This window comes from Aedes albopictus, chromosome 2 (assembly GCF_035046485.1).
Source record: "Aedes albopictus strain Foshan chromosome 2, AalbF5, whole genome shotgun sequence".
NCBI lineage: Eukaryota > Metazoa > Arthropoda > Insecta > Diptera > Culicidae > Aedes > Aedes albopictus.
This window is the reverse complement of record NC_085137.1, coordinates 332,722,423-332,736,638: the sequence shown is the minus strand read 5'-3', so window position 1 is coordinate 332,736,638 and position 14,216 is coordinate 332,722,423. Positions and strand designations below refer to the sequence as shown.

At 38.0% G+C, this 14,216-nt stretch overlaps 1 protein-coding gene across 3 annotated transcripts; it reads left to right on the top strand.

Moving 5' to 3' along the window:
* Positions 1 to 594: 594 nt before the first annotated feature.
* LOC109426115 (peptidoglycan-recognition protein 3) lies at positions 595 to 9,208 on the top strand. Of its 3 annotated transcripts, none has more exons than XM_019701566.3 (4): positions 595 to 1,353; positions 8,058 to 8,315; positions 8,380 to 8,721; positions 8,786 to 9,208. In XM_019701566.3, the coding sequence occupies exons 1-4, from the start codon at positions 1,341 to 1,343 to the stop codon at positions 8,986 to 8,988; spliced, it is 816 nt and encodes a 271-aa protein (XP_019557111.3). In that variant the 5' UTR covers positions 595 to 1,340; the 3' UTR covers positions 8,989 to 9,208. The 3 variants fall into 3 exon arrangements, with proteins under 3 accessions (XP_019557111.3, XP_019557103.3, XP_019557095.3); XM_019701558.3 differs by lacking the exon at positions 595 to 1,353 and adding an exon at positions 1,388 to 1,757; XM_019701550.3 differs by lacking the exon at positions 595 to 1,353 and having other exon boundaries at positions 7,821 to 8,315.
* The last annotated feature ends 5,008 nt before the right edge of the window (positions 9,209 to 14,216 follow it).

The following is a 14,216-nucleotide window of genomic DNA, read 5'->3' as shown; positions in this document are numbered from 1 at the left end:
CCCGATCATTTTGTCTATCCCCTGTAGAAATCAATTTTGAAAACTTCCGAGTCCATTTTCTCAATGCCCACTTTTTCAGATGGGACTAACTTGTGATTTACGGCAGAGAACAAAGCTTGAAATTTTTCTTGGGTTTATCTAGCTTTTTTTGGGGTCTCCAGTCCAATCCGGAGACGGCGGGTTCGATTCCCGATCCGGTTGGGGAAATTTTCTCGACTCCCTGGGCATAGTGTATCATTGTACTTGCCTCACAATATAGAAATTCATGCAATGTAATGGCAGGCAAAGAAAGCCCTTCAATTAATAACTGTGGAAGTGCTTAAAGAACACTAAGTTGAAGCGAGGCAGGCCAAGTCCCAGTGGGAACATAGAGACATAAAGAAGAAGATCTAGCTTTTTTTTATCTGCACTTATAAATTAAATCATGTTCAAAAAGTTTCGTGAAAACACTGCCCATGTCTGATTCCAAAGTTTAATACTTGGTGGAGCATGATTGCAATACTTCTTGACTCTTCCGATAAGGTCTTTCTGTTTACTCCACAATCTCACTGCTGGATGCTTAATCATACTTATTTCACACATCCCACACGTCACGGTACAGTCTATCTGTGCAGTTTGCAGACGCAGCAAGTGCGATCACAGTAATTTGAAACATTTCGGTTTGGAAGCTGTAAGACGATACCCAACGTGAAGCTGCGGTTCACTGACAACCTGAATCCATCGAGGATAGAAGCCATCAACACCTATATAGTATAGACGATCGTTATAGTAAACACATCTTGTGCTCTAACAAAAAACAAATCGTTATTTATTGAGCTGCAACCAAGCATTGCTACGGAGAGCAACCACCGAGGTTCAAAAGTTTATCTGTATACCGGGCAAGTGCACATCATCGGGAGAGGAGAAACAATCGATCGGCAACGGTTGGCGTTAGTGCAGAGAAAGCCGATCGATCACTTATCGAGCTACTGGGTGCATACAAGATTGCTCTCCATTCAGTATGTGCAAATCAGTGCTGGCATTCTCAGATGACAATTTCGCACACTGCGAATAGGAAGTTCGTCCGAGAACCTCCCTGAGCTAGAGAAAAAGTTGTTCGAGTGCCCCGAAACTATCACCAGCCAGCTAGCAGTGTAGGCCAAAAGTGCCTATTTTTAAACAGAAGAAAAGGTTGTTTTAATGTAGCGAATCCCCGAAAGGCCCACCTCAACGGTCGGTCGTACTCTGTGCGTTCCACGTTAGGGCCTTACAGAGAGTCCGTTGGACGCGGAATTCTGTGAAAGAAATTGTAGCAGGAAATTATTTTTGTTTCGTCGTTAGAAAATTGTTCCTCAACCAGTATGTACTCTACAGGTAAGTTCTTGTGCAGCCCAATTAGATTACTACGAGTCCGGTAGCCAGGCAGAAAATGACAGTTTGAAATACAATATTTGCCTAATGATAAACTATCAAGGAATAGTGCATGTGAGGAGGATCTCATTATTTTCTCTTTGACGAGAACTGTTTGAAGACACTGATAACGAAACAATGGCAAACGCATCACATCCATGGTTCGTGATGCATTATTGACTCAGTGGAATCATCTCATTTCTATGAACAGTTGGCAGGATAAAGAAGCTTAAACAGCAGATTGTAGTGAGTGTTGGTTCTGTACAGTTGGTGCTAGTGTTATTCTTGGAAGGATTTGGAATTTGATGGTTCAAATCAGTACAATCTAACAACTATGAACACAATTGTTCAAGTGGTAGCATACTATGGTACATTGGTAATAATTCAATTTACATAGATTCGTAAATATAACGTTTCAAAAGAGAGTATTTCGATGGAATCTTCAAATTCATTGCTCGGGATAGCCCTTGTGCAACCATTTTTACAACTTAAGATTCTATCAGCGTAAATAAATCATATTTTATTTCCAGCCTAGATTTTTAACATGAACGACACGAACCAGGCTGAAGGTCTCTTAATTGGAGATACTTTTAACATGTAATAATTATTTTGATCATGATTTGTAGACATAAGCGCGACCGTTTTTTAATATACCCTCATATTCAAAATATATTACATATTGTTTCTCAAACTTTTGATGGATAATATATGCACATTGTTAGAGGCGAATGAACCAAAAAATATGTACCGTAAACCGGGGTTAAATTGATCCTCGGGTTGAAATTGATCAGACGTTTTCCACTAGATTTAGCATGCTTCAAACACTTTCCTTGTAATTATCGTGTAGTATATTATTTCAATTGCACGATACTAGTAAGGGATCAATTTAACCCTTATGTGGCCGGCAGGGTACCCGGGTACCCAGCCCCCATTTAAAAGACACGGTGTAGAAAAAAGCAAAAAAACTGCCAGCCACATAACGGTTAAAGTATGTTTAATCTACTAGAAAAACATCTGATCAATTTGACCCCGGCCTACGGTACATTAACTTACCGCCCACAACTTTTTGAATGCAAATAAATGCTTAGAATAAAAAGTGCTTGAACAAAATTCGTCAGAAATCACTTCAATTTATGGAAACCATAAAAAAAATATTAATTGATAACCAATAGTTTGTTGCACTCTTGAACCAAAAAGTACAGTGAACAAGTACTATACAGTAGACGTTCGATAACTGCAACATGTTTACGCTCCACTTAGCAAACTAAATTTGATAACTGCAACGACTGACAGATGTCAACAAGTTGTCAATCATCAATAAATAACCGTGAACGTGATCCGAATGTTCGTTTGGGCTAATCAAGTAAATCGGATAATTTGGTTCTTTAGTGAATAAAAAATGCTATTTTTATTGCCTAATAGAAAGAGCTAACTTTACGGAGAATTCTTCTTTTTCTTCTTTATGGCTCAACGTCCCCTTTGGGACTTGGCCTGCCTCGCTTCAACTTAGTGTTCTTTGAGCACTTCCACAGTATTAATTGAAGGGCTTTCTTTGCCTGCCATTGCATGAATTTGTATATTGTGTGGCAAGTACAATGATATGCTATGCCCAGGGAGCCGAGAAAATTTTCCCGACCGGAACGGGAATCGAACCCGCCGTCTCCGGATTGGCGATCCATAGCCTTAACCAGAAGGCTAACTGGAGACCCCTTTTCTGAGAATTAAACGATTTTAATGCGCTCCAATATTTTTGTTTTTAATTACGTTGGATAAAATGACAGTTCAATCGATAGATTGGCTGCAGAATAGAATTGGACAAGAAAAAAAACCCTTCAATCCGCAAACTTTAACCATTTGGAGACGGAATTTTCACCTCTCTGAATGCAACCTCGCTGGTCTAGAACACGTTTGTGATGGTCCACTTTCTTGGCTAAGCACATATGATCCATGCGTCCCCAAAGGGATAAAGTAATTAAAAATACTTGGGTACCAGAAACAACGAAATTTTGGATTTATCGATTAATTTTCAATTGGTATTCCAACTTTAGTCCGATAGATGGATGTTTAAACTTCTTCTTATCACCGTCCGATTTTTCAATTCTTACTAACTAATGGTAACCGCAGCACACTAAGAAGAAACGAACTTTACATGAGACGTAAATTTCATTACTTACACGTAAATATTTTAAAATATCTCAAATTTCCAAATGTTACGCTGAATATTACATCTTTTTTTGTGAAATTCAGTCTTGAAGGATAGAAAATGTTGGCAACTCGTTTGAAATTGAGTCTAACCAGACGTAAAATAACGTGTTCAGACCTGTAAATAGCCAATATTCATACCAAATGGCCAACTTTGACATGCTGTAACTTTGTTCTCTTATGACCGACTGGGTTAAACATTTGACAGTGAACTACAAATATGGTCAATTTTGATTTAGCAAAATTTAGACTTTTTCGGAGCACTTGCAATGTATGTGAAATTGTTCACGCACGCGGTTCGGACAACATCTGTCGAGGTGAAGCATTAGAATGTAAGGAAAAAATAATGAAAATAATTGCTGAATAGAAAAAAAACAAACACTGCTATTATTTTGAACATTTTTACATAGTATTTAACTTTTTTGTAAGTGTTCTAAATTTTGCTATAAAAAATTTAATCGTATTTGTAGTTCGCACTCAAATTTTTGGCTCAAACAGTCATAAGAAAACAAAGATACAGAATGTTAAATTTGGCCATTTTGTATGAAAATAAGCCTTCACTGCTATTTATACGAACACAGTTATACGTCTTCAAAGACGGTCCTATTTCATTTGTCAGGTTCAGGAAACCTAAAACTGCGTGATTTTTTCTAGGTTTTCCGTAAAAAACACTTACGTTGAGGAATGAATATTTTTCTAGAAAAAGCTGAGGTTTAGGAAATATCTTTAAAATATGAGGGAACTCGTGGCGCATTCCTTAGAGAATTTTTACTCAAACATTTTAATTTTTGTGGTCATTTATAAAGAAATTGTTGGGATGGAAAATAAATTTGTGAGGAATCCTCAATATCTGAAACAAAACATTGACATTTCTAACACAAATTGTTAGGCTGTTTTTGGATATTGAAGAAAAAAAAATTGAAAAATATTCTGGACTTTTTCTAATCACATTTTTAAATAACTTACTTGGAAATTCATGACAATGTAAAAAAAATCATCAGATAGGCCTTCAAGGAATGAGCTTAAAAATCTTCCAGTATATGAGGCATTTTTTTCTGTTTCTGAGAATATTAGTAAAAATTTTCACCAGAACATCTTACAGAAGGACTTTCATAAATATCCAAAAAGGCCAAAAAGCAATTTTGCAGATTTGTGTTAGGAAATAGGGTAAAAACGACTCTACAAGGTCCACATTTCTGTCCTGAAGAATTCATGCAAAGTGATTTTCGTGCTCTCCATTTGCTACAGCAAGAATTACTTCAGGAATTTTTCTTGGAATTTTGTAGGCAGTACTTTTGAAGACTGCATGAAAAAAAATTAAAAAATGTAGGAATTTCTTCCAGGAATTCTCTCAGAAAATTCAACCAGATATTATTCAAAAAGAATCCAGGAATTATTTAAACATTTTGTAAAAAAAATCCTTCAAGAGCCTATCAAAGGATGTCTTAATCAATTCGTCCAAATATTAATCAAGACATGCATTCTTTCATTTTTTTGTTTCTATTCCAGGGATTCCTACGTAATTTCTTCCGGGAATTGGTTAAGAAAGCTCTCCTAGGATCTCATAAGAAATTCCTCATCGGATTGCTTCAGGAATTCCTCCAAGAAATCCTCCAGAGATTTACTCGGGAATTCCTTCTGTGATTGTTTCAGAAATAACTCCAGATAATGTTTTAAAAATTCCCTCAAGGATTCCGTCAGAAAGGAACTCTTTTTGGGATTCCTCCCGGAATTAATCCAGGACTTCCTTCAGGAATTGTTTAGGGATTCCCTTAGGAATACCTCTTAGGAATTCTTCCAGCGGTTTTTTCAGTATCTGATACAGGGATTCCCCCATGAACTCTTCTCAGGATTCCTTCAGGATTTCTCCAAGAATTCTTTCTGCGATTTCTACAGCACTTTCTGAGATTTCTTCAGAGGAGGAGGGCTTCTATCAGGATTTTTTCTGTGATTTCTTGCGGAATTCTTCCTGGGATTCCTCTGGAGATTCCTCCAGGAGTTATTCCGGGGTTTTGGTAATTCCTGCAGGGATTCCTTCAAGAATTCCTCCAGGGATTCTTCCAAGAATTTCTCCTGGGACTTCTCCATGAATTCTTCCAGGAATTTCTCAAGAGATTTTTCAGTGATTTCTCCAGGAATTACCACAGGTATTACTCTAGGAATTCCTCCAGTTATTCCTCCAGAGATTTCTCCAAGGACATCCGCAGGAATTCTTCCAGAAATAACCCCAAGGATTTCTCCAGGAATTCATCCAGGACCGGACTCATGAATTCTGCCAAGAATTACTTAAGAAATTTCTACAACATTTCCTCCAGCGATTTCTTTAGAAATCCTACAGGGGTTTCTTCAGAAATTCTTCCAGGAATTTCTTCAGGATTTCCTTCAACAATTCTTCCAGGGATTCCTCCATGAATTTATCAAGGATTTTCTCCTCTAGGAATGAAATTCCTCCCGGCATTCATCCAGGAAATTCTCCATGTATTATTTCAGGATTTCCCCCGGAATTCCTCCATGAATTCCCCTGGGAATTCCTCCAAGAGTTTCTCCGAAAATTCCTTCAGGGATTGCTCCAGAGAAACTTCTAGGAATAGCTTCAGTAATTCAGGAATTCTTCCAGGGTTTTTTAGGGATTCCTCTGGGAGGTTACTCTCTAGAATTCTTTTTGGGACTCACTCAGGGATTTCGCTCGAGATGAGCCAGCCTAAGGCTGAAAATATCGTAAATAAAGTTAATAATCATAAGGGATTTCGCATAGGATTCCTCCAGGGACTCCTCAAGAGATCCTCCAGGCATTCCTGCAGGAATTGCTCCATGCATTCTTTTAGGAATTGCTCCAGACATTCCTCCAGGAACTCCTGCAGAAATTATTCCAGAGATTCCTCCAGAAATTGCTTCCTGGAATTCGTCTAGAGATTCACCCAGGGACTCTCCCAAGGATTCTTCCAAACATTCCTCCAGGAACTGCTTTAGGAATTCCTCCAGGAATTTCTTGAGAGATTTCTTCGCGAATTTCTTCAGCGGTTCCTCCAGGGCTTTCTCCAGGAATTTCTTCAAGGATTTCTCCAGAAATGTCGCCAAGGATTCTTCCACAAATTACGCTTGCAATTTCTCCAGGACTTTCTTGAGGAATTTCTTCAGAAATTTATCTAAGCATTTCTCACAGCGTTTCTCTGGGAGTTCCTCCAGGAATTTCTCCAAGAATTCATCTAGGTATTCCTTCAGAAATTCCTCCAAAGAATTTCTCCAAGAATTCCTTTAGAGATTTCTCTAGAAATTTCTCCAGGGTTTCCTCCTGAAATTCCTCCTAGAATCGCACCAGGAATTGGTCCAGAACATCCTTCAGGCATTCCTTTTGGATTTCCTCCAGGGATTCCTTCACCTCTAGCAATTTCTTCAAGAATTCTTCCGAGGATTTCTCCAGGAATTCTTCCAGACATTCCCCAAGGGATTCCTTCCGAAATCCCTCTAGGAATTCCTAAAGAGATTTCTTCCGAAATATATCCAGAGATTTTTCCAGGAATTCCTCCAGAACATGAGAAAATATGGCATTTTTTAGTCGATATTTTTCTATTTGAATGATATTTTGTTCACGCACTGGTTTTCATGAATTATAACTCTTTTTTCTCACCTAACTTTCGAAAAGTGCGTTCAAAAAAAATTTACTCGAAAACGGTTTGATGAATTGAAACGATGTCTTCGAAGATGTTTGAGAATATGTAAAGGACTCTTAGAACAAAACACTGAGAGTAATATCGAGGGGCTCGCAAAAATGGTTGTGGCTCCAACTAACGGGGGCCCATCAATTTGATTAAACAAATGCATTTTCCTTACTTTTTTGGCGAGGACAAAATCGCCGCCTTAAAATTTTTCAAAGACAAGGTCGGTCTCAGCGGGAGTTACTCTTAGTAAAGAGCAAACCATTGAAGGGAAATTATTCACTGCAAGTATGCAGTTTCTAGATGACTGGACGAGGACATTGATTCGTATAACTCTCAGCTGATGTCGACATATGTATGTTGTGTCAGAAATATCAACAGATTGATGTTTTCAAAATATAATGTGCTTAGATAAGGTGATTTCTCAATTATGTAATTCAGTTAATGTAAAATGCATGCATATAAGTTGCATACACATGAGCCATGATTATCGCACAGATAATCACATCATATTGATTGACAAGTTTTTGCTAACTTCTGATCTTTTTGCCTTATCGCTTTTGATGTTGAACAATGATGCCTGGAGTTACTTATTTAGACTAGCATTTTCGAATATTCTAGAAGCAACCTTTCTCGTAGTAACTTAAACAAAAATGTTAATTTTTATAAACTCTCGTTTGATTGTCAGCATCGAGCGCCATTTAGAGCAAAAGCAAACCAACGAACAACCATTCCTGCATGGCAGCCAACTGGACCTTACCCTAGAACGTTGCTACAGTAATTGTTATAACTTCTTTCGTTCCGTTGCAGCCCGTACCGCCGCCATAAGCAGCTCGAACCGTTTGAAAAATCCAATCAGCCGAAATGGCAGCAATTTGTCGGAATACGACTTGGAAGCAGGAGAGCACACTCCTCTTTTGGTATCGAGGGTTCGTTTTGCCCCAGATGTAGACGACCGGTCCCGCCATATTCAAACCGTACAAACCACAGCTCTGCTTGGCATTTTGACGCTGCTGTTATTCCTTCTGATAGGCATTATAATAGCCGTGTACTTGCTGCTGATGCAAGGTAAGGGAATATGTTGGTATAATTGTTAGGGACCATAAACTATTAAAAAATAATCCATTTGCAGTACCACGTCCTTGGCCCGTATCCCATCCGTTTTACTTAGTGGAGCGTAACGTATGGTGGAAACAACCGACGGAGGAGTTCCAGCTAAATCCATTGGAGAAGTATGCAACTCAGAACGTAATAATTCTGCATACGAGAAGCGAAACCTGCCACGATCAAGCCGCATGCATTGAACTGGTACAGAAGCTACAGAATGACGCGTGGAATCTAAACGGAACGCATATTCCGTACAATTTCCTAATAGGTGGCGATGGAAAAACTTACGAAGGCAGAGGCTGGAAAACGCAGCATGGTTTTTCGAATCTTCCCGGAATAAATGACACTATTGTTGTGGGGGTGATAGGTACGAATTACTTCAACATTTTTATGTAATAACTAACATCTTTTTCACTAAACTCTATTTTTAGGTACATTTAACGACCAGCGGCCCGGCCCCGTGATGTATGCAGAAATCAAGGCACTACTAACGGAATCCATCCGAAGGTACTGCCTATCACCAAACTATCGCCTGTTCGGCGTGATCGACAACTCAATAGCGAACAATGCTGCTGCCGAACTGTACGCAGAGATCAAAGAGTGGAGGCATTGGAAGGGATTCGTTACAGTTTAGGGAAAATGTTTTAGCGCAATTTTTAATCATCGGTGACGTGGACCAATCTTGGTCCGCAAGTATTACATGTATATGTGGAAAATTTCGAATAAAATGGCGATTTTACAAAATGGTGGTAGTAAAGTATTGATCCGTTTCAAAGATATTAAAAATTTGCTTTTATGTAAATAAAGGCCAAGGAGTCAGAAGAAACTATCACATTAGTAATTAGAAAAGCAAACTATTGCTTATCCATGATCCGAAAGCTATGCAAAGTCTGGTTGATCTAGATTTAGCCTAAATGCACATGTCTATTCTACTTCATGATTGTACTGAATCAGGAAAACCGCACATGAGAAACGTTGTAGCCTTTCTCAATGTACAAAGTTTATGTACAATGATATCTTAGTCAGTGGTCGGTTGCCCGTTTTTGCAGGTTGATAGAGTTGAAGTCCAGTCATTGTAGGGTAACGGTCGAATTTTGGACCACCCAGAGGATATTAGTTTGAATTTAAATCAAAATCAAACAGATACAGATGATGTTGCCCATAATGATCATGTTCGTATGATCCGAGGCTCTTACGGCTGTCCATTAAAAATATCCACAAGGTCATTCCTGGCTGAAGATTGAATGAAAATAGCGAATAGCTCCTAGAGGCAATCGATTGTTTAGTACCAATGGTTTGGGCTATGTAAGAAGCATAATAAAAAATCCTTCAATAAGAATAATTCAAGACTAACTTTTTCTAAAAACTGAATTTCTACAATCATCCATTGACATCTATGAACACGTTGCGATAAAAAAATTATGATCATAATGACGTGCTGGAATTGCTTATATCGAATAACAATTTAGTCTGCGAACTGATCATTTCACCCCGCTGATCAATTTGACGGTATACATTTTAGACACCTGGTGTTTAAACCCGTTTGAAAATATTTTCGAAGCCACTGCCACTTGCTGTATCATATCTCTATCACGATTTTGTCTACATCTGCAAGCTTCTTCAGCACCACATTTTATCTGTAAGGCAAAAATTGCTGCCTGTGCAAAATATTCTAACCTTGAGAATGATTTTAAAATTAGCATAGCATAGCATAGCCGACCGTACACATCCTGGGGTGGCTGTCGATAGAGACGTTTAATGCGCCAGAAAAGTTGCCTGGGCCTTGACAAACCTTTCATTTAACGAACTCTCGACACCTGGCCAGGTCCTTACGCTGAGCGGGGATGGGGAGGAAATTTTTTTTTATTCTTAATCACTTAACCTAATTTACAGCTCTTTTGTCCACTTGGGTACTACGTGAGCGATTCCAATTGGACGCTGCACTTACACTTTGTACAGCGCCTACATGTATTCTATTCTAATTCAACTACACATATCGAACTGGTGCCTTGTGCTGCTTCAACTTTTCTACCCTGTCCACGGTAGAATGATGAGCACGATGTGTGGCTGTTGTTCCTTTTTCAGCCCAATTGAGGGTCGACCATTATGAGTTGCGGTTCGCCGATATCCAAATTCCGGGTCTGTTAGAGCTATATGCTCCGAAGAGGGTCAGGTGTCAGCTGCTCTCGGGGGAAAGAGCAACTGACGAAAAGTTGCAAGTGCCGGGGCTGGGATCGAACCCATGACCATCCGCTTATGAAGCGAACGTGTGGACCACTGCGCCACGGGCCCCGACAATGGGGAGGAAATGTTGATTAGATATCTACTCATAATGTGCCCAAGAACTTGGCCCACTTCATAGATATCTGGAGTTGGAAATTGGATAGGGTTTAATGGGGTGCTTTCCTTGGCGAAAAAGCGTATAAGAAATTGTTATGGTTTAATCATTTACCTGGTTACCACTGAAGAAGTAAACATTAGCATTAAGCAAGTCGCACAAGTTTCGTAGGTAGTACAGCTGTAGACCACAGTTATGAGGATTGCCTCCTTCCCGTCGGATACCAAAAAAACAAAGATTGGACACTTATGTATCTCTGACTTCTCGACAAGACTGACACAATTCTCGAACAGTCGAGAGTTGTCCTGACCTCGTCCGTGCGACTGCTGAGGAATATGGTAGGATGGTTAGGACACTTAAGAAAGATGTAGAAAGTTATACGACCTCTCAGGCCTAGGTGTCAAGGGGATATGGGGGTTGTTCTAGGTGTAGTTAGTGGAAGGGTACCTACTCCAAAGGATGCGGTTGGGCAACGTTCAGGCACACAGGTAGACCAAGAGCAGTGGATGTCCAGAATTGGTCCAGAATCACTCTTCATTTTGTCACGGACGGTTGAATCACTGTGAAACACTTCCCGGACGTGCGGTTGCGAAGCACACTTTCGGCAGATTTCGTTAATACCGGTATCCCATTTTAGTTCGGTAGAGCCAGAGCCATGGGATGCAACCATGCACGACGATTTATCTCTCGACCGCGGAACTAATTGACATTTTCTTCATTAATTATTCTTATAATAGTAGTAAAAGCCCTTAAATCAAAAACTCGCTGAAGGGAAAAAAATGACAGCGCAAAAATTAAACACCCGCCACCTTGAGAATGATTTTAAAATTGTTCATTAAATTAAATTGTTCATTCGTTCATTAAATCTGTGGAAATTTTGGTATTGCGACCAAGAAGGGTTCAAAATACAGGGGATCAGTGAATCAAAATTCAACCATCGCGCAACAATAATGACAATGTCGCAACCTGAATTTGTTGCGACAAACAAACCTATGCGACATAAGTTTGTCCCAACTTGAAAATAATGGGATTAACATCGTACACCACGAGTTTAGAGATTTTTAAGCCTTGCATTGCGATTTTCGAACGGTAACTTCGAGTCGGTAAACACTGCAACTCTGGTGAAGCTCTATCATCAAATAGTTTTGACTTTAGGATAGCAATAATTGATTATTCACGAGTTGAAAAGTACGCAACAAATTCAGCTTCCGTTTTGTCTGCAACAAAAAATTTCGAGATCATGTCATTATCTGTTACCAGTAGGGATAAAGAGTAATCGTCGCGCCTTCTTTGTTGCTTGTTTTGTGCCTCTTTTGTCTGACAATTCTCTTCACTGCAGGGGATAGACAAAATGATCGGGACATGCAAAATTTTCACTTTACAAACAATTTTCAAGTAGCTGTAACTAGTGCATCAAATAATCTCAAATTTTCACTGTAAGTTGAACAACTAGTTGTGTATAGGGTATGTGTGCCATCAGTAATCTCATGATCCCATATTCATCCTATTCTAAAACAAGCAATTAGGGCACAGATTGATTCCGTCCTTTTTGTTTTCATGCGTGCTCACTTCTGATAAAAAAATACAAACATATGAAACAAAACAAAAAACGCTTCAATCCTTTGGTATTTGTAGGATGAAAATGGGAGCCACATGCTTAATAAGGGTACCAATACCCTATATCAGTGTTCCAAATTTGGAAAAGATATGGGCTATTCTGCACGATGTTATAAAGATTCTAGAAAAAGCTATAATTACCCGATAGCCAAATTTGTGCTGTTATATCTCCAGACTCAATGAACTGAATGCAATGAAATTTAGACCATTTATGACTTACATAAAGAGGTCAGAAAAACGTTTGACTTAACCTTAAATTCTTAACGCGGAAGAAAATTAAAACGATCAGATTTTTTTAATAAAACACCAAATTATCCAAAACTGAAACATCGTTCCAAAATTCAAGATGCTTATTATAGTTCATTAAAATTCTCTTTAATTGACTTGAATATAAATATGTTTTGAAGAAAAATAACAACATAGCCGGCTATAAATTGTAAAAGTAGTGGGATTCATATTAAAAATGGATCAAAAAATCTTAAAATAAATGAAATCGCTATAACTTTTTCTCTTGTTAATAATGTCATGTTAAGTCAAACGTTTTTTAGACCTCATTGTATAAGTCATACGGTGGTTGCGTAGAGCCATAACGAAGAAGAAGAAGTATATCATAAGTCATAAGTCATCACAAGTCATAAATGTTCAAAATTTCATTGCATTCGGCTCATTGAGTCCGGAGCTATAAAAGCTCAAAGTTGATTATCGGATAAATATTAGCGTGGGTCATCGGAACCGATTTCTCAGATCGAAGCTTTTTTGGTTTCATTTTGGGTCCTGAGTATCTATGCAAAATTTGAGCACAACCCGGATAAAAAAATACCATTCATTACATGGTAAATATTATTATCAAATGACTGGTTTTATTGTTCACAATAAAACACATCGTACATATTTTGTTACTTTTTACAATAGAAATCAAGCCCATATAGTTCGTACAATAAGTGAACATTAGCTTTATTAGTGACTAATTGATTCGATTGTTTTTTAATAGTTCTATAATAATTTAAAGTTACTATCAGTAAAAATTAATTTAAGTTGTTTTTAAATAGTTGCAAAAGTGCCTGCAAAGTTCTCATAGACTTTTTAATAAAAAAGAGTTTATTTCTCAATTACACTTAAAAACAATTCGTAACAAATAAATAACAATAAATATTATTGTTGCTTGGATCATGTTTGTATAATCAAATACAAAATCACTTGATATTTTTTTATAGTTTTCGTTTTAAATTTGAGTACAGTAGATGTTTCGGTTATCGAATGTTATTCGCTAAAACTTCAACGACTGACAGACGTCAAGCCGTGTTGACAGAGGAAGCTCTCAATGAATAACTGAGGAAGTACTTATAGAAAACTAGCTGAAAAGCAGGTTTACCCAAGTGAGGATGTTACGACAAGAAAAAGATGAACAATGATTTTTCTAATGTTTTCCAATAAATTAAAGGAATTTAGTAAATAGTAAACTACCATTGATAACAATACAAATACAATTAGTTTAATGGGGTCAATTGAACCGATGTTAAAATAAACATGCAATAATATTTGTTGTTATGTAAATAGATTTTGCCAAAGAATTCATATTTCTCGGTAACATTTTTCTCCAGCATTTGCAGATACTAATGGCCACATGAATTGTGAACGATTTATGGTATGGATCATACGACCTGAGGTCTGACTTGTGATATTTGGCAGTTATTTGAAAAGATTGAAGATTGATCTTATCAACAGCTGCCAAGCAATACATACCAGAGGCAGACATCAGAGTGTTTGATTCTTGTCATAAAATGTGCATATCATTCTGGCGGACGTTAGTGCTCGTAAATGCTGGATATAAATGTTAGCGGGAAATATAAATTCTATGGATTTTCAAAAGCGAAAACTGCTTACAAATAACAACAAATATTATTGTA